The sequence below is a fragment of the Leptosomus discolor genome, chromosome 6 (assembly GCF_034619465.1).
Source record: "Leptosomus discolor isolate bLepDis1 chromosome 6, bLepDis1.hap2, whole genome shotgun sequence".
Taxonomy (NCBI): Eukaryota; Metazoa; Chordata; class Aves; order Leptosomiformes; family Leptosomidae; genus Leptosomus; species Leptosomus discolor.
Window position 1 is genome coordinate 51,474,951 of NC_141396.1, and position 25,436 is coordinate 51,500,386.

General features: G+C 39.2%; 1 protein-coding gene across 2 annotated transcripts; it reads right to left on the reverse strand.

Annotated features, from left to right (window-relative positions):
* On the reverse strand, positions 1–25,436 carry ITGB1 (integrin subunit beta 1). Of its 2 annotated transcripts, none has more exons than XM_086467206.1 (14): positions 25,351–25,436; positions 23,607–23,829; positions 21,454–21,624; positions 20,908–21,146; positions 19,382–19,537; positions 18,322–18,417; positions 17,312–17,401; positions 16,468–16,608; positions 16,123–16,325; positions 13,937–14,175; positions 12,219–12,441; positions 10,374–10,606; positions 8,062–8,228; positions 1–1,209 (listed from the first exon to the last, which is right to left on the reverse strand). In XM_086467206.1, the coding sequence occupies exons 2-14, from the start codon at positions 23,752–23,754 to the stop codon at positions 1,144–1,146; spliced, it is 2,172 nt and encodes a 723-aa protein (XP_086323332.1). In that variant the 5' UTR covers positions 23,755–23,829; positions 25,351–25,436; the 3' UTR covers positions 1–1,143. The 2 variants fall into 2 exon arrangements, with proteins under 2 accessions (XP_086323332.1, XP_086323333.1); XM_086467207.1 differs by lacking the exon at positions 1–1,209 and adding an exon at positions 7,093–7,167.

The window sequence follows — 25,436 nt, forward strand, 5'->3', positions numbered from 1 at the left end:
TTTAAGTATTTTAAGGTACTTTTATTTAATAAATAACTTCAGTAATAGCACTGTAAAAAGTGAACATCTGTTAAAATAAAAAGGCACTTAAAACAAGGATATGACTATGATGCAGTTTGAATGGTCAAAGGCAAATATACATGGCACATGTCAAGACTGATGTGTGACTCGTCACATGACAAACTACGCAATCTTAGCTACAGGGTAAAGGCAAATTTACAGCTAAGACTGCTCAAAAAAGAAAAAAAAAGCTTGCGTTGATACAAAAATATTACAAAAAGAATCGCAACCAAATACATTAAAAAGATTAGAAGGGTGACAAAGCACCAGGCTTTAAACCAACGACAGATTACAGAACAAAGACACAGTATGACGTAAGGCCCTTGTGTTTGGAGGATGTCTTGGTAAGGTACTTCACGATACTGCTGCCCAGGGCTTGAATTTACAAAGAAAAACTAAGCAAGTTACAGTCAGCAACTTTTTCAGTAATGGCACATGTTTTAAAGCTATTTTTTCATTCTTAACATTCTTCTCAGGCCCTTTCATCTTAACCATAACCTGGCAGGAAGCAACTTAAAAACAAGTATGCACACACCTTTCCATCTGTTACACTGCTCGCTTCCAACTCACTCAACTTACCATATACTTAATCGTACGTCTAGCAAGTAGAAGACCAATGAACCACTGGCTCCATGCTACATGAGTTTAATTATACCTGCGAACTCAAGCCCTGATTTCCCTGTAAGGCTAGAAAGTTTAATACTAAATGGCTGGGCAGAGCCCTCACGCTGATTGCTTTAACCGTCTCCCTCCCAGTTGTGCCGCAGCAGTATCGCACCCTGCAGAAGACCCAGATTCACAGCATGGGAGTGGAAAAGGTCAAAAAGGCACCATGTGACCTCAGCTGACTAGGCTACACCACCTCAAGTTTTGTTTGTCAGACCTCTGGCACTGATTAATTTTATTTGCAAAAAAAAAAAAAAAAAAAAAATTACATATGGTACATTTTCAAAACCTGCACAGGAAAACAAACCTATATGTAATGAATTAGTAAAATCACTGCAGTTTGCCCTAAATCTATCTTACTGTGACTACAAAAATCGCTATGCTGCGTACAGTGTTGTGAAGTTATACAAGCAGTGTTCATTTTCCCTCATATTTAGGATTGACCACAGTTGTCACTGCACTCTTGTAAATAGGATTTTCACCCTAGAAAAAAGAAAAATATTTATATTAACATTTAAAGAGATGAAAAAGCACTGTGTTTGTGAGAAGTGTAAAAATCAGACTAAGAAATTAGCTTAAGAAGTTACCCATTAATGTTTTGTTTGTACACACAAACAGCTTAAGTCAAACTAGTTTTCCCTCTAGCAACTTGAACAAGGCATGCTCAGCTAACAAAGCAAAGGGTTAGGGCACGATCCTGTTCGGTTCACACCACAGATTTCCTTCCAAGCAGCTGAACCTTGTGTGGTCATCTCAGGGCTGAGCCTCAACGCAGGGGCCGCAGCCCACAACATTTTTTTAAAGAACAGAATTGTAGACAACATTGTTCGAAACCATGACTGACCACAGACCACATTCTGCTGTCATACACATTTAAATAGCTTATCTTAACACTAAAGCGAATCTTAACATCTTACAACTTAATTCTAGAAACAAAGTGGGAAGGCTTGTATTTTGCAAATACACATTCAATATCTATATTGAACATTCAGTACTTGTCATTCTCATTTTATTCCTGCAGGTCCCCCCAACCCCCACATGTGCAAAACGCACAGTTAAAACTAAGAAACTTCTGTATGGGTGCAAATGCTGTAATAAACAGGACAACTGCTTACATCTCTCTCTCTGAGATCTGAAAATCTCTAAATTAAGCTTATTTTAAGCTTCCTTGTTATCAGGTTTCCTTTTATCTCTGTAAGTCTTACTCCAATTATGGCATCCTTGCATACCTAAGATGAACATCTTAAACTCAAAATTAATCAATAAATCTTAATGGGAGCAAGGGCTACTGTGCAGATGTCAGCCTAAGCGCAGTTCTAGCCACAACCGCGTCCGGCCTTCATCAGCAGTAAGGGATCCACTCTCCCTCTGAAGTTCCCCCCAGTCTGAGATCACCTACGTAACCATATTAGTTCAATTCGACTCTATTAAATTACACAGCATTTAAAATAACGCAGGTGAAACAATTTTTCCCCACAGTCAATTAAAGGAAATCCTCCCCCTAGAGACACAAAACCCAGGTGTGTTTGTTTTTTTCAGACTGGAAAATCAACTGGGAATGCTGCAGGATGTGCCAAAAGGTGACAAGGCAAGCAAGAAACCAACCGCGTGTGAAATTTTCCTATCACAATTCCTGGGGAGTTTGTTGCCTTCGGTTTGCAAGACCTGGTACTGGGCAAGTTGCTGGCCTCCCCCAATGACAGCAGCTGCTGCTAAAGAAGACCATTTAGCTGGCGTACTGCCTTTCTGTCATGGTTCCTTTCACAGAAAAAGGGTGTTTACCCTTGAGGCCAGCTTCTGCTCTCCATGCAAAGAGCAACGAGGCACATCCAGTCCCACCTAGACCTGACAGACTCCAGCCTAGCCTCTCGAGTCCAGCCAGAACCCGGACTGCTGGACACTGGAAGTCATGGTTCTCAGTTCACTCTTCTCAAGATCTGAGTCAATGTCATCTGGCTTGAGGTGAAGGAGGAACTAAGTGTCCACAAATACACAGTAACAGCAACAGACCCTTCTTCTAAAAGTGTATCAGCTACTAGTTTGGAATGAGATGGGGAGTTAAGACTTTTTTTTTTTTGTTAATCATGCAAGTACAGTGTTGTGGCTAGTTCTCAGCCAGAACAAGTAACCAATGCAAAATGACAGCCCCTCAATATTTTTAATAAAAAGCTTTAAAATAGTAAGATTTAAATGAAACTGGAAAAACATCCATAGATGCAGGATTTAATCCCTCAAAGTTCTTGGCAATGTCCATTGTTTGTTTCCTTGACAAGTTTTAATGGAGAATTCTTAAAAATATAAATATAAATCAGCAAATTTTATGACACAGAGAAAGTCTGCAAGCTTAAATGGCTGTAGCATATACAGACTAGAAGATACTGCACAGCTTTTCAATGGCAAGGCATTACGTAATACTGGTTATACTGTGCTTTGAGCCTTCGACATTCTACAAAACAGACGACCCCAGAGCATAGAGGAAGGTGTATGTTTACATTGTCTTGTTTGTAAAAGAGAGATAACTTCTTTCCCATAGTGTAGGAATTGGTCTAAAGGTTAGGATTAAAACTTGGAAATTTGCACGGTGCTGCTCATACAAGTAATTTGAGCTTGGAATGAGGTTTAAAATGGAATTTGCATAAGATTGTAAATTTTTTCCTATAATGGTTCTAAGAGAAACCAGAATTTGAAAGTTACATGCTCTTTGTTTAGCAAAAGCCCTATTTACAAAAGAAATCGAAACGTTGAACTGTCTTCCCTTGTACTTGCACTTCACGTTCCCAAGGACTCTCAGAAGCACATAGTGGGGCTTAGGTTGCTGAATAAGGCACTTAACCAGGTGTGTCCCCTCCTTAGCCGAGTGTCTTGGTTCTCGTTACAAATAATGGGGATTTAGTGAACACACAGAACTATTCAGCTTAACCCAACCTGACGCCTGATCAGCTAAACGGCTCTTGAGGCTCAACTGCCCGTGACTACCACACAGGCACCCCACGGGTTTGCAGTTCCTTCCCTGCTACCCTCTGTCACACAGGCAGCGACAGCCCTGGCCCTTCCAGCCACACTCAACCACCGTGCCTCAGCCCTGGCTCGGCGAGGTCTCCCATGGACGGCTTATCATCAAAACTGACATGGAAGGAGTAAATGAATGTCCACTAGTCCAACATGACTCTCACCTCCCTTAGGGCCCCTCACAGCTGGCACATGGTATGGACTTGTAGAGATTAGCGGCATTCCAGATTTTTAATTGGTCACTAAAACATGGTATTCCAAACCTGCAGTCTTAGACAAACACTGCTGGTTTTAAATAAACCTGTTTTCCTTACACCACTGCAGAGCATACACTGGTTTAAGCATGCAAAGTTAGGGAAAACATTTGCCACATGCCCCTACAAATGAAAACAGCATGCACACTTAAACCAAAATAAAAATCAACAAACTACACACAAGATCGAGTGAAATACATTAAAATAAAGTTGGAGGTATTTTTTAAAGTTCCTTCAGCAGAGAATAAAGAGCTATATTCTAGCAACAGTACTCATCTTCAACTAGACTGGGCTTTCAGAGGGTGACAGGTCAGTCTAGTGTTGCATAAAGATAAACCTATTATACAGGCTGTTTGATTAACCTTCTTATTCCTTTTTTTCTCCACAGACTCACTGTTTCAACAGTCACTTAAGCTACCTTTATAGTGGGTTTAAGTCCTAAGTCACTGCAAGAAACTGCACTCTAGAACATTTAATTTCATCCACATACGTTATTCAAGAGGTGGTCCTTACTCTTTTCAGCTCTCATTAACATCCATCATTATTTTACAGTAATGTAAAACGAGTCATTTGTCAACCTGTAACTATGGGACGCAGCTGCATCAGAGGCTGAAGCAAAGGCCAAGGTCAAGAGCGTCGCCCACCACGCCCAGACAAGTGGAGGAAGGCGCCAGCCTGCTGTCCACTAAACTCTTCTATAGGCACAGGTCTAAACCAGGTGGGCAGCGAGGACAGCAAGGCCCGATGGTGGGGAAAGGACATGAAGGCAGTAGCTATGCTGCAGGCCGAGGACAGACTGGACTCGGTTTGAGCACTGGCTGCAAGGACACCGTGGCGACAAGCCATTCACAACATCACGGACCAGGACTGGTGAAGTATTTGGGCACCCAGTCCATGACAAGCTTCGTGGCGCTGCAGTAACCAAGCCCATGGGTGTGGACGAGTGCTGCGGACGAGGGGGAAGGGTCACACAAACTGCACGCAGGTAATTCGAGTGTATGCCTGTACACCTGGAGGGAACTTTCTGCAGTGGGATCTTCTTGTAATGGGATTTCAGGGGACTTTCTTGCTGTGGCAAGACAAGACAACTCTTTCTTCACTTAACTGAAAGGTTACTTCAACAATTCAAAAACCCCAGAAAATCTGAGTTACAGGGGAAAGGAGGATTTTCTTCTTTTACTTCCTGTGGGTCACCTATTCTGCCAATACTAATCTCCTCCTTTTTTGTAGCAATAAAGCTAAAGGCACCTCCCTCTCTCCCCAAAGTTCTGGTGTACCTATGAATACCAAAGTGATTAAAAACTCCTGTTTAAAAAGCCACACTCTTTCATACTTCTAATCTTTGCAGAGTGTGAAACAAAAAGGCAGAAGTCAATCCCTCCATTTACACAAGAGGAAAGCTTTCTACAAGAAGTACATTTTGATGAGAAAATGCAGCACTAAGGACATTAGATCCTGAAGGAGTCATGGAGCAGAGAACGAGAGCACAGAATGGAAGTTACACACCGTACGGTTTGTCAGATGCTTGTCCTGCATGCAACAGAAAGTACACAATTAAGTGAATAGCAGAAGAGAAGGTAACAGAGACTTAACCAGATGGATTAAGTAGAATGTTAAAAAGGAACAAGACTCCATTTCCTCCCCCGAATAATTGACTCTGAGAAGAAAAATGGAAAGGAGGTGAATGTGGTTGGTGTGGCAAGCAAAATGAACATTTTTACCATCAATTTTGGACACACTGGAAAGTGAAACGACTGCAAAGAGGAAAGGACATTTCAACAAGGAAGGGCTCAGAATGCTATACAAAGTGTTGGGAATTCTCGTCACAGTGAGGACAGGTAAGAGCTTAAACACTCTCAACTCCTGCTTTCTCCCCTCATTTTTCCTTTACAAAAATCTTTTGAGTGCAAGACTGAAAAAGGGAGACAGCAGACAGAATAAAATGAGAGATACAGATCCTTCCCTTCCCCTGGCTCCTGAAAAAAACCCTTAGATATTTAAAAGGACGTGTGGCCTTCCTGACTTCCTCATCCCCCTCCCTCTACTCTGATCTCTGTACTTCTTATTTCTCAATGCTCTTCTGCCATCCATTCCCCATCTCATCCTCCCCTTCTCATTCCTTCCCCAGCAGCTGGTGATCCCAGGGAAGGAGGAGAACAGTTAAGGCATTCAAGGAAGCAAACCCTCGAAGTCTACAGAAGGTATCTATCCACCACTTCTGCTTTACTGACTTGCTCTTCTGAGCACTGCTGTTTGTCCTTGTGTGCTGCGTGCGAAGAGAATGGAAGTCAGCACGTTCAAACCGAACCGAGGTGTTCAGGCAGCACCTCGGAGGGACTAAGAAACTGGGGCAAAATGCATCCAGAGAGGACAGGAATGTTTCCTCCCCTCATATTAATGCTTTTTTCTATGGAGAACCCCAAGCTGGCTGGGCTACAAGGACCAGGATACTGCCAGTTTCAATTGCCAGTAATAAGGATGGAAAAAATAAGATGCATATTTAATTATAAAAATCAGTAGAGTATATGCATTTCACACTAAGTACAGACTAGTTCTATACTAGGTTAATAAGCCAAAGCAGTTGGAAAAAAGAGAAAAATCTGTAAGGCTACTCTGAATGTTCCCAGAGTTATTCTAATGAAAACAGTGATATTTATAGGCTGGGATATCTGAGGAGTATCTAAAGTAGCTTTACAAACATACCAACTTCAAGCAAACTGACTGCTGATTTGAAAAAACAGAAGAGAGCCCCTCCCCTGAATGCTGTGTCTCTCCACAATCCAAAGAGCTTCTTCAGTCCTAACAGCTGATCTATTATACATGCACAGATTTTTCCACCAAAAAAAAAAAAAAAAAAAAAAATCACTTGTAGAATAGTTTAAGCCAGTACTGGTGGTATTAGTAAGTAAGCAATCTCGCTGTCAAAACAAGTTAAGAATTTTCAAGCTGCATTCTTTACAACTCCAGAATCAAAGCAGCTAGTAGATAAACTGAGCAAGACTCAAACTGTGATTAACTGACTGTGACACACAGTGAATTTGAAGTGACATGCAAAGGGGAAAAAAAAATAAGGAAGAAAATGAAAGAAGATACAAACTGAGACTTAGAGACCAGCTTTACGTCCATAGTTTGGATTCTTGAAATTGTTAATAGGGCTCTTGTATATTGGATTTTCTTGCTGAAGTAAAAGAAACGGTCAATGTCGAATAATTTAACAGGGAAAAAAAAGAAAAGCAACATTCTCAACTACCACCACAAAAATTATCATGCTAGCTATAAAGAAAAGTGTTAGTCTTTTTTTCCAGCATAGAATTAATTAATTTTCTTAAATAAAAACAAAAGACTTCCTAGGAGATTTTTTTAAAAGTATTTTCTTATCAAGCACATATGAGTGTTAACTTCTCCAAAACTGTAGTGAAGGGTTTTTGATTAGAAAATTCCTAGAATTTCCCAGAGGCAGCGACCCCACAGCCTATGCAAGCCCACAGACCACAGGCTTGTTTTTCTTCCACACTCTTCTGTTGACCAGGGGCTGGGAGATTTCAACAAACCAGCACCAGCCACGATTTTGTGAGCATTTACTGAACTCTCCCAACTAAACCTGCGTGAGTATTTACAAGATCTCTTTCACAGGCATAAAATTTTCTTCTTAATTTTAGACAAAAGTGACTCATCTTCTAAATAAACATTTTAATAATATGTTGTAAAGCGTGATAGAACTGCAAAGCTGAACTATTCTGTCACCACCACATTTTCTCTCTGAAATTGTATTTCAGCTGAAGTTACTACTTGCTTTTCTAATCCAAGAGGTAGAGGTTCTCTAAAGAAAGAGAGACAGGTTCTTCTCAAAGAGGGCTGGGTGTTTGGTGTTGGGTTTTTTTTGTTGTTTTTCGGTTTTTTGCTAGTGGTAACAGACAACGTGTTTTAAAGTCAGCTTGAAATAAGGATATTTGCTCCTCCATAGGCCAAAAGGCAGGAATACAATCTGAAACATTTAAGGCATGTGTACAAAAATCTTTCCTTCTTCCTCAACTACTATAGCTTTTATACAGATAAAAGCCTCTTGACTTACCGTATCCCACTTGGCATTCATCTTTTCCTTTTCAAATTTAGCAAATTCTCTTCTGTCATGAATGATCATTAGTAGTTTCCAGATCAATAATAATGCAAGTCCAATAAGAACAATTCCAGCAACCACACCAGCTACGATGGGAATGATGTCAGGACCACTGGGGCATTCTAAGGATGAAAGCAAGGGAAGCATGATTTTACAAAATGGACAAGGTGATGCACGTCCAGATGCTTTTAAAATTTTATGTTGTACTGAAGCCAGTATTTTGAATATTAGAGATATGCCAATACTATTTTCCTTTCAAATAATAGAAGTTTTGGAATGGGTACCTCCTGTAAAAGTCCATCTTATTTTTAACCTTCTAATTTGTGTTTATTCTTAGCAATGGAACAATTCATGTCCTGATGACCAAGTCTACACTCTGCTATCCCCTTAAGCTCTTCATCTCGAGTATTAGAGTAAAATAACTAGCAATTGTATTTTAAACATGCAAGAGCGAGTCAAAGGTGGTGCTGGAAGGACAAACCAGCTCGAGTACAAATGCAGATTAGCAAAACAGTCCCCACACACTCTTATCAACAGCGCTACAGAAAAAGGGTGTTCCTCAGTTTACCTCAGATGGCTGTTACTGTTAGTAGCTAATACATAGACAGGTAAGTAGCAACTTTGCTTCCAAGAAAGATCTATTCTTTTAGGATATTTCCTCATCTTGGGAGTCGATCTCTGCTGAAGTAATTTTTTTTTTTTTTTTTTAAAAAGCATATCCTCTTTGGATTACTTTCAAAGTAAGTAAATTACGTGTTTGAAAAGAGTAATACAGATGCAAAATGATTTAAGGTGATTGACATAGAAATAATAATCCTCCAAAATAAACCCCAGCTCTTAATGTAAAATTCTCAACGATCATAAACTGAACAAGGGCTTTTACAGAGCTCAATGCACCGACTGATAGAGTCAGAAGCAAATAAATGCAACTGCTGTGCTGCCAATGGGAACACTGCTTCCCCCCAAACTGTGGACTCCTAATCTTGGCAGCTGCCTCTGCAGGAGTGAGGGAAGAAGGAATGGACACAACAGAAACTCCTTGGGAACCAGTAAGGAACAGGAACAAGTGTCTGCTCCACCAAATACAGCTCTACTGAACAGAGCTTGTTCCTTCAACACTTGTATGGCATGAAATTAAGCTGCCTCCCAGTGCAGGACAGCTGGATACAGCTCTTAACTAAGGCAACCGAAGTTTATCCATGAAGAAAAGGTCAGACCCCGAAGTGTAGGGCATGTGTTAACTTGTCCTAAAGGAAGACAGGGCTCGAGGTCCTCCTCTATGCTTTGGATTACATTTTTAGAGAATTTAAAACCTCCTGGATGGAACTGGTATTTATTTCTAGGAGCCACTAACCACTGATGTGTATTAAGTGATGATCACCCAAATGATCCATTCTGAAAACTCCTCGAGTAGAATACTGCATGAAAGCTTCCAATACACAACTGTTGAAATTTGTTGAAAGGTGGGCATTTTGTATTTTATTTTATTTTTTTTTTAAATCAGGAGACCACACACTGCTAACGTACAAAACCAGGATTTTTGCACTCTTAGATGCATCATCCAGTGATTCCAACTAACAATACTCTTGTTAAATAAATAGTAAATTGCTGATCGAGCTATAGAATTGTTCTCTTTCTTGTATCAGCAGATTAAACAAAACCAAGAATGGTTGACTATTAAGCATTAACTAAGCAAAAGGCTTTTCAGATCTATTCTTGAAGGCCCCTCAGTTAAGTAAACGCAAAGCCTCTCAGCATGAAATAATCTAAGCAGTTTGCAGCACAGTACACAATTTTGTCATGTTGTTTTTCTGTGTGAGACTGGTCCCATATTATTAAGACAAGGAAAATTAAAAAAAGCAATAAAACCCCACCGACACCATTGTTTGTAACCTGTAGTACAATTCTGGTCAAAAAACATTTATCAAAATTTAGATATGTAGGACTTGCTACAGGACAGCTAAAACAAGCCTGCTAAGTGTGTCACGTAGAAACATGAAATGCTTTAACGAATCTACGTATCTGATTTGACTTTAAAAAAAAAACCAAAACCTGGTTCTGTCAGCCTAAAGGTTTGAAAAAATTACATCTAGAGATACGTACGTTTTTCTAAAGCCACTCAAGTTCCAGACATCCACAACTCTCACTCAGGGAACAGGTACCTATTTCTGAATGCATCTAACTGAAATCACCCAGAGCTACTGCATAGTACACAACAACTGTTTGAATTAACAACAAAGGGAGAGCAGGCAACATCGTGTTCATACCTGGGGTCTCTACCACGTGGACATTGGCTTCACCATTTGAGTTGACAGAATACGTGAAGTAGAACCAGCAGTCATCAACATCCTTCTCTTTGCAATGAGACAATGGATCGGGCTGTCCGGGCTGTGGCAGCTTGTCTCGACTTTCTACCCGTGTCATGTTGAAATGCATACATTCCTGAGAACATGTTTCCTTCTTTTCTCCCTTATCAAAAGCTCGGCATTGAACGCAGTCCCTGCGGAAGTACAAACCAGAAGCAATGCTTTTAATATGTTCACAAGAGATTGCTAGCATTTAATCTAAAGAAATGTAAAGGAGAAAATGTGGGGAAAACCCACCAAAAAACACAATCCTTTTGCCACAGAGGGCAGGAAAAAATAAAGCAAGACATTGCTTTTTACCAGCCAGAACATTTATGTACTTTGTGATTAACAGATGCCCCCTTTATTAAATTCCTCTTTCCCTGGATGACCCACACGCTTTGAGGACAGAAAAAACCAAAACAAAACAAAAAACCCCATAAATACATAAAAGGAAATACGGCTAAAACTTTTTCAACACCTCCACATGGAAAATGAATACTCTCAGAGAAGACAGTGTATGAACAGAGTATTTACAGTGAAACAGTAATTGAGAGATAGGTTAAAAAGAACAGAGTGACAAGCTTTACAGCAGGATATTACTCTGAATAACTCACTGAAAAAAGTAGACTGAGTAGGATTTTTATACTAGAAAGTACACAAGACAGACATGAACCTGCTTGAGCAGGTCCAGAGGAGGTCCACGAAGGTGACTGGGGGCTGGATCACCTCCCCTATGAGGACAGGCTGAGAGAGCTGGGGTTGTCCAGCCTGGAGAAGAGAAGGCTCTGGGGAGACCTTGTAGGCGGCCTACAGGACAGATGGGCAAGGACTCTCTATCGGAGAGTGTAGTGATAGGATGAGGGGTAACAGTTTCAAACTGAAAGAGGGGAGATTTAGATCAGATATTAGGAAGAACTTCTTAACTGTGAGGGCGGTGAGGCATTGTCACAGGTTGCCCAGAGAAGCTGTGGCTGCCCCCTCCCTGGCAGTGTCCAAGGCCAGGTTGGATGGGGCTTGGAGCAACCTGGTCTAGTGGGAGGTGTCCCTGCCCATGGCAGGGGGTGGGAACTAGATGGTCTTTGAGGTCTCTTCCAACCCAAACCATTCTGTGACTACTAAACAGACTGCACTGACAGAAAACCTTAAAGTCAGCTGCACAAAGCCAGGAATCACCCCAGTCACTAATTACAACTTTATTTCAAAGTTTCCATGCAGAAAATGCTTGGTTTCTAAAAACCTGGACTTCCAGAGGCAAGGATGAAAATTTCACTGGCCCACACAGAAGTTTTAACTATTCTGGAAATTGCACGGTATACGCATATTAATTTCAAAAGGTCATGGTGATGGGACTTTATAGCCTGTCACACTACAGACCTATGTTCCCTCCAGTCTGCAGAAGGTTGGCTGTCGATAATCATGCGTGAAATAGGGGGAAAGCTGTAACCTGTCCATGTCAATCTGAATGGTTAAAACAGATTTAACATACTACACATATTTCTACGCCTAACAAAAAATAGCAGTGAAAGATTTTAAGAAATAATTAGCCTTGCTAGAAGCAATCGAAATACTGTATTAATAATGTTTTGATTGTAATTACTGATTCTCACCCAGTAACTTTAACTGTCTAAAGTGATAAGACATGATGTCCTCACATTTCAGGGTAGAATAAATCAGTGCCAAAAGCCTCGTTTTAAGAATTCTGCACACGTAGATATCACAAACTCAAATGCAGAGAAGCCGGGACTTGGTTTTCTAAGTACTTACTTGTGCTCTGCACAGACTCCGAGGCAAGTCTGACACATTTCACAGGTGGGGCCTTGGAATTTGGGATCTGTGCAGTTACAGGTGCCACATTCGCAGGTCCCCCGCCCATTGCAGATCTGCCCATTAGATGCCATACACGGTGAAGTATCCAAAGAACAATCGCACGCACTGCCGGTGAAGTTGGGGAAACACTCACACACTCTGCATTTGCAGATACCGTTTCCTGTGCATTGAAAAAAAAAAAAATTTCAAGGAAATGAAGTCTAACATAAACCATAAAATTTATGACAGTAAGAAATACATGTTCACCATCTCGGGATAGACACAGGCAAAAGAATACCCTGGTGGAGAGGTAATGAAGACACTAATGAATTAAGAGCCACAAAATTAATTTTAGCTCCTTGAAAAACTACTTACAGGCATTTCTCCTTTTCCTATTCTACATTTGGATTTCCCTTCATAAACAAAACAACAAGACCAGGGAAAGCCGATCAAGAACAGTGTAATGTGATGCCATATCTCCTGGGTGGAGAGCTTTACAGCACTGCTTCAGTTCACAATTCCATATGTATACAGATGCATTGATCACTCCTGGCTTCATATCCATCACCATGCAAATTTATAAAGCAGGATCTAAAAAAGGTGAGGAATGCACTAACAGGCTTCACAGCACAGAAGAATGAAACACCTTTGGCTCCCTAGAACACCACCGTTCAGCTGCTGTACTTCTGACCTCACCCACCCAATCCAACTCCATGCTCCTTACACTCCCTACACAGGAAACAAGATAACCTGTACTCCCAGAACAGTGATTTGGATGAAATAGAAAGAACTTTGGCTACTCCTCCTTCTTCATTGAGAATAAAGTGCTTAAGTCAATACTTATCTGTCACCATATATTCTGTACCATCACCATTGCTCCTATGCTTCGTGGAGCTGGTGAGCTATAGTGTATTCTGAGCAAATCAGACAGATGAACTCGTAATTCAGCTACGGCTTAGTGGCCTCAGTTTTATTTTTGTATCACAGTCAAAATTGAGGTAGTAGCTACACTCTTATCAGGTACTTCCATGTGCAAAGCAGCCTAGGGAAGTTATAGGACAAAAATATATGCAGCAAAATAATTTAGACAGTGGCTGCCGAAGGATTTTCTAAATTGCTTTTGACTTCACGAATTAACTGCCATCAGCGTCTTGTTTCAAGCACTTAAGGTGTTTTTCTGGATCTTGCACATGCTAATCTTCACTTACCTTTCAGAATAGTCTCAAGATAGCATCTCACTGGTATCCTGTCAAGCACTGACTCAAGCACTCACTATTACAAGTAAGCTGGGGTCATTATCTCTTTTTATTGACGCAGTGGTTACACTGAGCCAGGATAACATTACAATCTCAGGCCAGTTGTCTCAGCATTCTTTACTATAATACCTGAGGCCAATTCTGAAATAAACAGCAAAAGTCAAGTTCACTTTACAACCTTCTTGGAGCTGTGATTCAAGGAAGGTGAAACGTGTATTAACACACCCTATGTTCATGATCACAGAGAGCTGTTTCATTAATACACAAGTGTTTTCAGTCACTAAACCTGGGGATATTCTCATCTCTTATCACGTGGCTATGATCTGCAAGCTAAGTATCACTACTCTACAGGGCAGAGTTGACAGACTTGCAAACTCCTGGCCAGTTTTGCCTGCAGAGAACTCTGAAGCAGTTTCTCACCTCCACAAATCAAACCATTTGATCGATCACAGTTGAAGTTATCACATTCACAGTATTTGCCAGAATACACTTCATTGGTGTTTTCTCTTTTCTTGCATACACATTGTCCACAAATGCATTCTCCATTGTTACTGCATATTTCTGTACTGTTCTCTCTCCTACAGTAAGCATCCATATCCTCACTATTTACTTCATCTGTACTACATTCACATAGTCTTCCAATACGTCCTTCATTACACCTGCAAGGTAAAAACATGACTGAAAACGTAAACTTAAAGTCAGACAATAAAAAGACTACAAAAATAACACAAAGAACAGGAGTAAAAGTGATTATTCTCTCACAGAATATTCAGAGTTAAACTTCAAATGAGATTTCCAGTTGACATCTACCTAGCTGTTCTTTAAGCCAATGGAACAAATTGGACTAAGTTGCTCCTATGCTGATTACTCGCTCCAGGTGAGAAACTATGTGTCACCACCTATAACTAAATTGCCACATAACCACTATTAATCCCTCCCTCACGTGACAGAACAGTAATTATTTTTAAGTGACAGCGACTGTTCACTATAGCCACTGTCATCTGTCAATGATAAGATTTCCCATGAACAGCAACTAGGCAGGACAGTAGATGATCTTCAGGTACTGAGCTGAGATCTTCAGGGGTCAGCACTTCTCATTATCAAGGTTAAAATAATCGATGAACAAATGGAGGTTGCTCTTGTTCCCAGCCATGACTGACAAACTGTTGTGGGGCATCAGAGATGCTGCTGCTGCAAAAGCAAAAGGCTGTTCTTCCCCACACGTCTGTTGTCCCCTGCATGAAGCTATGGGCATTCCAGTGACAGTGATAAAAAATTTAAGAAATCTTTCTACACAAAGACAGGAAAATCTGGTCTTATTTAAAGGGAACACCAAAAACTGACTGCAAAATAGAGCAATAGACTGTAAATACCAGATAAAGTGGCTTATTCCTCACCTTGCAGAATACTAAGCCATCAGAGGGCCACACCTCAGTACCCCTTAACTACCACCAACTTCACCAGGCAGATGATATTCCATCCTACACCAAAAGTGCTCCAAGAGTGAAGTCAGTATCTTTTGCTTTATTTTTAATAAGTCATATATTAAACCATGAGGAATTCTACATTTTATTTCAGCTACAGTTCACTGAGCAGGAACCAATACTGTTTTTCAGAGTCCTGGATTTTGTTAATTCCATTCTGCTCTTAACATTCTTGTCTCAAGGGTTTCCAAGAAGAAACAGTTTTCATGCTGTAGGTTTGTTGGGGGTGGGGGAGAAAGGCTTAAACCTTGACTTACTAGGTTGGTCTTCAACCAGTCTCCACTGAAACTCTTAAGATTTTGCTCTGCTTTCATTGTGTGTAATTCCAGAAAATCCAGTATCATTTTACTTAATTTTCAAATGTGTAATGAGAAATACATGTGTAATCTAATCGCTGTGATGGGCAATAATGGACATTTCAAAGGCATAAGTATACAAAATAATTACATATAGTCTGAAAGATGTATAGATATATGCAATTAGAAGAAACATAGTAACAAGACCCCAAAAGGTTAGAAATAAAGCAGGATGGAGAGACTGGGATGTCATCCAAAATAAAAGGCGGTTCTTTCACGACTTTTTACTCTTTCCTGCTATGAAACAGTTGGTGCCAACCTGGGTAGGAGCTCCTACCAAAAAACTGGGAAGCCTTCGAATTTCTCGAAATCAACAGACCTCACGTTAGAGGGATATAATTAGATCAGTATCAATACTTGTAAAACCATCACAAAGTAATCCCATACATTTTGTCCCATAAATCCACAATTTTGCCATATTACATGGACCTTAAAATTAAATAAACAAACAGAAAAAGCGGTAAGACACATATCCCTTAAAGTACTGACTCAAGGCCAAATCTGAACTCTGACTTGTACAATATCGCCAATCTAATGATCAGTACTATGAATTCCAGCATAGGGATTATTTGCAGAGGCAAGGCAGTATGTCAAAATATCCTACAAGAAACAGGTCTGTAACAGTAATTTTTGTCCTTTCTTTTAAAAAAAAACCAAACAACCACAAAACCAAACCCAGTAAAACCTAGTAAACTCTAATTAAGGAAACAAAAGTCTTGTGCATATTTCTGTTTTGCAAAAATAAATAAAATGTCTATTTATTTACCTGCATGCACCACATTCAAATGTTCCATTTCCTTCATGGCAGGCTGGACTATTAGGTTCTCCTTCACTCTGACACTGACATTCACAGATGAACTGCAGATTAATTTCCACTTCTTCAGTGAATCCCAGTGGTTTGATTTTAATTGTTTCATTTTGCCCTTTCTTTGGACATTCATTAGCTGTTACATTAATCTCAAATTTAACCTGCGAAGACAAATAAACGAATGCCACATTATTAAAAGGAGTTTGTCTGTGCCATTAAAAAACCCACAAAAAACCAAAATTGAGTGTTGGACACTTTAATTGAATTTTATATTTGAGTAGCAGCACATATAGTATAAGTTACCTCATCTCCAATTGAAATGTTAGAACATTTCCTTCCATCTTCTTGTGTGTCATTCACCCCATTCTTGCAGAAAGACTTATAACTGATTGTCACTCCTTTTGGTAGCTTACTGTTTTCCAGGATAACCTCTGAAGAAAGGGACTAAACCAATAATTATTAGCTAACTTTGAACTGAGTTGTGTAACCATTTTGCTGAAGAAAAGACGTTATACAACTATGCACAGTCCAAGCCCCAACCCCATGGGCACACTGGAATTATGTACATTCCAATGCGCCAAGAAACACCAGCCCAGGGCTGCCACAGCCATGCCGTGGTGACCCCCTCCTCATGGCTGAACCTGTTACGCAGGGCTGGAGGCACTGGTTTGCCCCACGTACTCCAAAGGAGAAACGGGACTCCTTTACACCACACTGCTATGAAGAAAGTATTTTGGGGGCAAACCCAGGAGTCCCTGAGGCTGATGTAGACATTTTCTCTGGGGTCAAGAGGTTGCAAAATGGTCCTTTTCTCTTCCAAAGGAAGGCACGAACTGAGAGTGCTGAAGAAACAGTGTGGTTTTGGTTGCAGATTTTATCTTTAAGAGGTAGAACATGGATGATAACTTTTTCACTGTAATGTTGCTTTAAGTTGTTGTAAGAGTGTATCTTTCTAGTTATCTAACCTCTTATGGCCAGAGTGGCTGAATGCCTAAAGCAGTTTACTGCAATGGCAGCACATTTATTGTTTCACATACTAACTTCCTATTTTGTAGGGGAAAAAAAAAAATCCACCTTGGAGTATCTGCCAGAAAAACTCAGAACAACTTAAAAGCAAGAAAAATTAACACAACCCAAATAAACTTACATTGTATGCATCAATGATCAGCTGAATCACATTGCTGGAGTTTGAAGACAATGTTCCCACTGCTGATTTTGGTATCAGATTTTTCAATTCCTTTCAATATTTACAAAAGTAGAAGGAAAATTACAGTTTGACTAACAAACAAAGTATAATTTGTACTATAAATACCTGTATAGTGATAAAATGCTCTAGTGGATTAACTAGTCAAGATCAGGCCAATTTCAAAAAACAAGCCTACAGTGTTGCCAGCAATTGTCATGATTTTTGAGGTTATACACAGCACTACTAATAGAATCAAATATCCAGCCTTTTCTTCTCCTTTGTCTTTTCATGTTAAATTTGGTAACAGAATACTAAGACCTTCTGTTCTACAAGTTGGCCACACACAATACACTTTCAAGATCTTAAAAATGAGCCACACCTCAGGCAGACAAAAGACGATTTCCCATGAAAAAGAAAAAATGTAGAATTTTAATATAGTTTTTTTTAAAAAAAAACAAACCAACCCAAAACCACCTTGTTGGCTTAAAATAAGGAAAAACATGCATCTCCTTTACACAGTCATCTCCTATTTCACAATCACATCCAGCAGTTTACTTAATTTTTAAACATCAGGAATATAAATAGTCCACAAAGGACAAAACATGTTTTTTCATAAGTGTGTCTCTTGATTCAGTGTCCACACCCTTCTTAGCTATTTTGCTGTAAAAATGTTTGCAAAAAACTAGAACTGCAAATACGTTCTCCACTCCCCCCTACCTATAAACAGGGGTAAGGAGGAGGGGCACTTTCTCCTTGGACATTACACACATACTCGGTATTGATCTGAACAAGTTAAAAAAGCTTAATAATAAAAACGTGAGTAGCAAAATATTACTTCCATGATCACTTACTCCTGTAATTATTTTAATCTCAAATTAAGCCATTTCAACGTTTTCAGAGCAAATCTGAGTCAGTTTTAGTGCTTGAGGGGAAAAAAGTAGAGACCCGAAATAGGTGTTACTTATCTTTACCTTATAAACTGCCTGAAATTCTTCAGTAACAGCAAAGATTGTCTGAATATTGTTCTCACTAAGCTTCTGTACCAGATGAGCAATAGAGGGGTAATCCTACAAAAATCAAGCATAAAATGCAATTCAAATTTGGGACACATTGCTAGAAAACAATCAGAAAGACTTTGACATCATAAATACAAATCACCTTTCGAAACATACATACGACTTCTAACTAGCCAGCTTATGTCGCAGTTCTAAAGCACAACAACTCTGAAAACAAACACACATACAGCCCATGAAGACAGCTGCTTCATCACAGTAACGTTACCATATTCCCTGCCATTTAGAGTCTCCAGGTTAAATCCTTAATCTCAACGTTCTCAGAAAATTACCTTGAGTAGTTTTCCATGTGACTTAGTGAAAACCACTACCTTTTGCACTGTTTTATAAAGAAACGATGAAATAAAACCGAACTAATTTTACATTTTTATTGAATAATATTCACTTAACTTTAGGAATGTATGAACACACAAACTTTGTGAAGCTTATTGTGTTTACCCCATCCAGCAAATGTTTTCCTTTTCACCTTTTGTCTGATCTACCTATCAATAAACCATGAAGGCAATGTTGTTAAGCATACTTTTATGATAAACTTTGCATCAGAAGATTTCAAGCAGTCTTAAAAAAAACGCCCAAGGGTCTCCCTATTTTACAGTATTTTTTACAGTAGCAAACTACTTCTGAACACAAAGACTAGCAAAATGATAAAATAATGGGACAGAGCCACCACAGTTTGCCAGGGGACATACAGGATTATTAATTATTAAAAAGGCTAAAATCTAACACCACAAATTATATTGTGAAAGTTGTAATTTCTTGACATTTTCCAATTAAGACTGGATAAATTCTTGCACATTTGCTTTAGTTGAGCTAAAGTAATTTGATGTAATACAGAGGTAAATGGGTAAAGTTCACGAGAGGTAGTGGTCTGAAACCATACCAGATGACCTAATGAGGTTTTTTAGAGCTTAAGCATCACAAAGTATTTATTTCCCTAGAAGATGATGTAAAGACTTACGTAATAGTGGCTCATAGTGTACATATTATTTTCCAGATGACATTTCCCATCATTTGGTAAAACAATTCCACCAAGTTTACCATCTCCTGCAAAGTGAAATCCAGCATCCGTGGAAAACACTAACAGTCTTGTAACATTTCTCCAGCCGATTTGTTCCTTGGGAAATAAACAAATGGATTTTTGGTATTTTGCACATGTTTATTTTATAGCATTGGGGACCAACACTTGAGAGATAAATGCATGAAAAAGTAGACAGCCTTAGGGGAAGCCATACTGCAAAAGCGTCACCCTGGAAAATCATGTAATTCACTCAAACCTTACGAGCACTTGCACTTAATTAAATGTCTGCTCCGAAACATCTGCTGCAGGTTCTTCACCAAAGGCAAGAATCATTCTTTCTGAGGTGTACTTTGGTCTGTTCAGTTCTCACTAGAGTAGCTGAAGAGCGACAGGGTTTTAGAAATCGGGCACATCAGTCCAGCTCCTCAATGCCGAGTCCACTTCTATGTCACTACCACGCAGCCCAGGCACAGGAACAACATTAGAGGGTAACAGCACTGCTGCAGTCTGGAACTGGAAGATTACAACTCGCCCGGCGTTAGGCTCTGAAGAAGTATCAGGCTTTACCAATCCAGCCCAGACTCGTACCCAGCACAGTGCTGGCCAGAGGACTGCCCTTTTTCACCGTCCCACAAGCATCCTGGCCCACAACTGCACAGCCTAATTCTGTAACTTGCCCTTTCCTTTTTTTTTTTTTAAATTATTCCATCAAGTTGAAGCCCTAGTTAATTTAAGGAGAGAGGACCATATAAAAGTCTCACGTAAATACCAGTTACCACCAAAACAAACAAACAAACAACAACAAAAACCCCTGAAGGCTTATGATTAACACTGCACTTTTAAATAAGACTCCAGATTGTTTCAGAAAGTCCCGACTCCATTGATCAACAGCAAAAATAATATGGTAACAAAGCAATAATCTTGGGTATCACTTTTGGGGGAGTCCATGTTGCTCAGGTGCATAGAATGGTCTGTCAGACTAAGGTAACAAAGAAGAATGCAGAGATCGGATCAGATCTTCAAAAATAAACAAAAATCAAGTTTCCATTTACCTCTGTCCAAGAAGCTAGTGGAAGCTACAATTCACTGAAGTACTCTAAAACAACTACTACAAGAAGCATATAAAGCTTTGAAATAATTTGAGAATAGTTGCTTACTCAGGATTTCATACACTTTTGAGCAGAACCTGACTCTCTTTTCCAGCAGACTTTAAAAACTTTGTCTTTGGAATGCACCTATCTGCTGTGAACATGCCCTTCTAATCGGCACCTTCACATGTCCTGGTTTCATTCACACACTAGAGGCCTCTCCAAAAGACAAGGGCATGCATCCATGCAGTACACCTAGTCTATCTTGTCTTGCTAGCATGAGATGGCATGTTCAAATGTCAGCCACGATAAAACACTAAGGCTGTATTCAAACAATTTCATCTAACAGAGCAGTAAAGAAAACTAAATCACACTTACCCCACAAACAGCAACCTGCATTATTGCATCAAATCCACCTTCAGGAGAATCTAAATTCCCAGAAATGTGCTGTTTACCCACAAGTTCATTGAATTTATTCCCTTCACTGGTAAGGCTGAGAACATTTTTATAGCTAAATGGACTTGTACAGTTTTGGTCACCTGTACAAGGATTTCTGAGTTTGGCCGGTGTTGTACTTATATATGGCATCACAGTTTTCTCAACAAAAGAGCCAAAACCTAAGACAGAACACGAAAAACCCTGTAAGTTGAAGAACAGAAGCATCTTATTTATATTACGACACAACAGAACGCAAATGCATTATAGGTGAACCGACACCAGAAATAGCTCTCATATTTGTTTATCTTCAACTTTCTCCATCAAGCACTCTTATGTTCCTCATTGGGTTCTATGCATTAGAGTATCTGCCATGATACTGCTCATTTTAAAAAATATTACTCTTCATATGTAATCATGTGAAAAACATCAGGAAGGAAACCTGATTTTTTAAATTTTTCTGTTTTTAAATAGGCAAATCTTTCTTACCAATTCGAAAGTCTGAAGTTATTTTTTCCATTTCTAACATCAGAGCCGTTCCGAGACTTTTCACATTCTCTAAATCATCTTTCATAGAATAGGAGAGGTCCATAAGATAATAAAGGTCAATGGGATAATCTTCAGCTCTCTTAAATTTTAATGAAAATGTTTGCGGTTCCCCTGTTTCAGAGATTAAACAACAAATAGTAAACATGAGAAATTCCACAACTGCACTGGTAAGAAAATGCCTAAGGAAAGGCTTTGAAATACTGATGCAGGTTTTGAACTAGAGGTGAGTGACTTTTGTTCTCCTGTTAATTGGAATGCTTAACATGAAAACTATGGTAAAAAAAATTCAAGTATTTCTTTCAAATGTCCAACTTCATATTTCCAAGGTATTTCATCTCCCCATAGAGAATACTAGCCTGCCAAAAATCAAGTCCCCCTCAGTTGCTGCTATTCCAAATCTTCATACTTTAAATAATTTTAACAAGGTTCCTATAAGGTCTAATAGTACAAATTTTCAGTATCTATTTGCATCCAAGATGACTCCAAAAATTCTCAGGGTTTCAAAAAAACCAAACATTGTTTAAATAGGTTTTATAAGAAAAATCAGTTCTGCATGGAATATTTCAAGTTACTTTGCATTAAATACAGGCCGAGAGCACAGAAATGGCCTTGAGATAACGGCCAGTTACTATTTGTTGCAATTGCAAGCCCAGACCCTGAGTTTTGCCAACAGAAGCATGTAGTCTCACTCTGTTGAAAGACGCTGCAGAAGAATTAACCCCCCCTGCTGCCACAAAATGGAAAAGTATTCTTTTGCCTATTACATATGAAATAATGAATGGAATTAGTAGTTTCTTCCCCCACTCCCCTCAGTCACTAAAGTTAAATGGTGACATTGCTGCTGCTTAAGTCTGCTTAATAATTAGCAAACATTTACTTAATATGAGCAAAATTAGCAAACTGGGGAAACCATTAGATGGGCAAAGTAAATAGCATATGGATCACACAGCTATGCAGCACAGTTTAAAGGGGGGAAAAAAAAAAAGGGCAAAAAACCCCCAACAACCAAAACCTAAAAGCTTTAGATTTTCCTTAGCTACCGTTTAAAAGGGCCTGCACAGAGAGCAAGTATCCCCCTCTGCAGCACACAGTCCCTCATCAGAGAGCCTATGACCAAGAGAAGTGCTTATAAACAGAGTAATAATCTTTTGGGTAATTAGGTTCTGGTTGCCAGGTCCCTCATATGTTTCGATAAAGAAACTCCTGTATCCATAGAGGAACAATAACTTGGTTTGAAGCTGAAAGGGTCACATTAGAAACAAACAGGGACAATAGCAAAATTGCAAAATAACTTTCATTCCTTTCCTGAACTCTCCTCATCACCCTAAGCTTCTTTAGATCATCTTGCATTTATTAAGGCAATCACCACCAGGCAGCTGACCCCAAGTACAGGCTCTTATTCCAGGTAAATACAAGGTAGCTGTTGAACACGTCTGCAGTACCTAGGAACTCTCCTTAAGGACAATCTCCATTATGCTCAAGTACTGTATGAGCTACTAGCCCTGATTCCCACCCCCAACCCCCCATATGAATGAAATGAAGTTCTCTTTAGGGGCTCGAAATGGTACACAATTACTTTGTTCTCATTACTACAGTCCTGTGTCCACATCTTTAGCCTCTGTAAAGTATTTTACGTAGCAATCCAAAATCTCGCTGCCTAAGTACAAAACCATTCAGTTCAGACACACAGACTTTAGATGACAGCAGCACTTCAAGGAAAAGGAAATGCTCTCATAACTTAAGTTCTTCCTCACTCCTCCACTTTCATTCTAAGAAGCCACGCTGTAGAAAACCAACTACAACATACTCAAAACAGAACAATTTTACCTTCCTAATACATGCATCAATCCATGCTGAATCCATTTTCTCCTAAGTTCTATTGGGAACAAGTGATAAAATCCAACCTTTCATAAAAATCAAACAGTACTTGGAGTATCTAAACACCTGGAGCTGACCTGAATGGCTCTGCTATCATTCGGGTTATCTGAACAGAAGTAGTTTCTGTAACAAAATGGTTACACATTCAAAACAAAAAATGCAGATGTGGTGGTAACAGAAAAATCACCCAAAGACTAGAATGAAACTGTCCTTACCGACTCTTAGTTTCAGTACTAATTTTTGTGGCTGGATCTGTGTAATGGCCTCTGGATCCAACTTCTCTGCAGCACCTATTTTACGATTCGTTACTTCTCTATCTTCAAGCACCTGTTTGCTACCTCTGGGATTTTCTATATCTTCCATTGGACAGCCTTTACTCTTTAGTGCTGCCAAGTCATCACATCGGGCAGACGTTGGTTCTCCTTCTTGCAAAAAGTCCTAGAAAACACAGACAAGAGTATCAAGTTTATAGCTATCTGCAATTTGTTATATCTAACCAAAATAACACTTTTTCAATTGTTTTTTTAAAGTTCAATAATAAAACACACAGTCCTGAACTATGTTAAATTGTACTAAATACATCTGTGACTACTTTTTAGTCCAGGAGTTTGCACCTACTTATACTTATCTATGTATAAGATGTAAGCAAGATGAAAGGAAAAAAAATGCCCAATGTCACCTCTGACAGAAGCAGGACATCCTTTTAAATCAGCCAGTCAGTGTCAGCAGATGGAAGAAGCTCTCATCTTCACCGAGTCGTCAATAACATGAGCCTATTTGTACAGCCTACTGGGCAACTACCCTCCCTTTTAACTTTTTTTTTTTTTAAAAAGGCTTTAATTAAAGCTTATGTAAGTGTACCTTGGTACTCCACAACAAAATAATGGCAATATGCTGACAGAGCAGGGGAAAGGCAGACAACTCTTATTTTGGGGATATTCAATCTGAAAGTAAGATCCCTAAGCAAAACCACTATGTTAACTTTGTTCTGAACAACAAATTACCACCACCTCAAACCTAAAAAAAAGCTCTAATCTCAGATATAAGCAAATAGTGTTTCTAATTGAGAAACTTGGCAATTCTGATCCCCCGCCCAATATGCATATAAATAAATATATCTTAAAGCCTGTCAGTTCTTGATGACTAGGACCTACAACGAATCTTACAGCTCAAGGCCAAATTTTAAAGTTAGTCAGTTTAACTAAATGTTTAAAGGTTATAAGCTGGTTTGGGGGATAGGAAGTAGGTACTATATGGAAATAAATATACATTATTATCTTCTAGCAAGAACCAGGAAATTTTCCTAGTTTTCAATAACAAACTGAAGAAGAGACGTAGAAAACATTTTCTTCTGTTTCTAACCTGAAGACGACACTTCAGCACATACTGATTGTCACAAAATGCAAGATAATCTTAAATTGTGCATTTCCTGAATTTAATTTTTAATTACATAAGAAAGCAGTCTTTTTATGTTTCATACTGAAACAAACCACCCACCCACCCATAGCAATCTCCTGCCCCCCAAGTCTACCAACAGAAAACTAAAATTTGAACATCTTTCTTTTATAAGAAAAAACCTTCAACCTCTTCCCTTACTCCACCTACATCTGTCTAAAATTACCTCTTACCCCAATGTGACTGGAAGAATATAATTAAGCATACCCAGACAGATTCCATGCTGGAATGATTTTAAATAACTATGAGGCAGCCCATAGGGTCTGTATACACTTAAGATTTAGAAAAGGAGAAGTAAACACATTGTGAAAAGCAATTATACTCAAATCAGGACATCAGGAAAGTCATAGCATCTGAATTTTTCAGTACAAATAAGTAACAAATTAAAGAGCTATGGGAAACTATTATTAATGAAAATAGACATTTCTACACATTTAAAGTATTTACTAAAATTTGAAACCAAGGGAAAAAAACAAACCATAAAAGGAATTTTGCAACACTTACTGTTTTTTTACACCAGCCACAGTTTGGTCCTGCTTGTATACATTCACCACATGATTTTGCATTAGCTTTTATGCAGTCACTTCCAC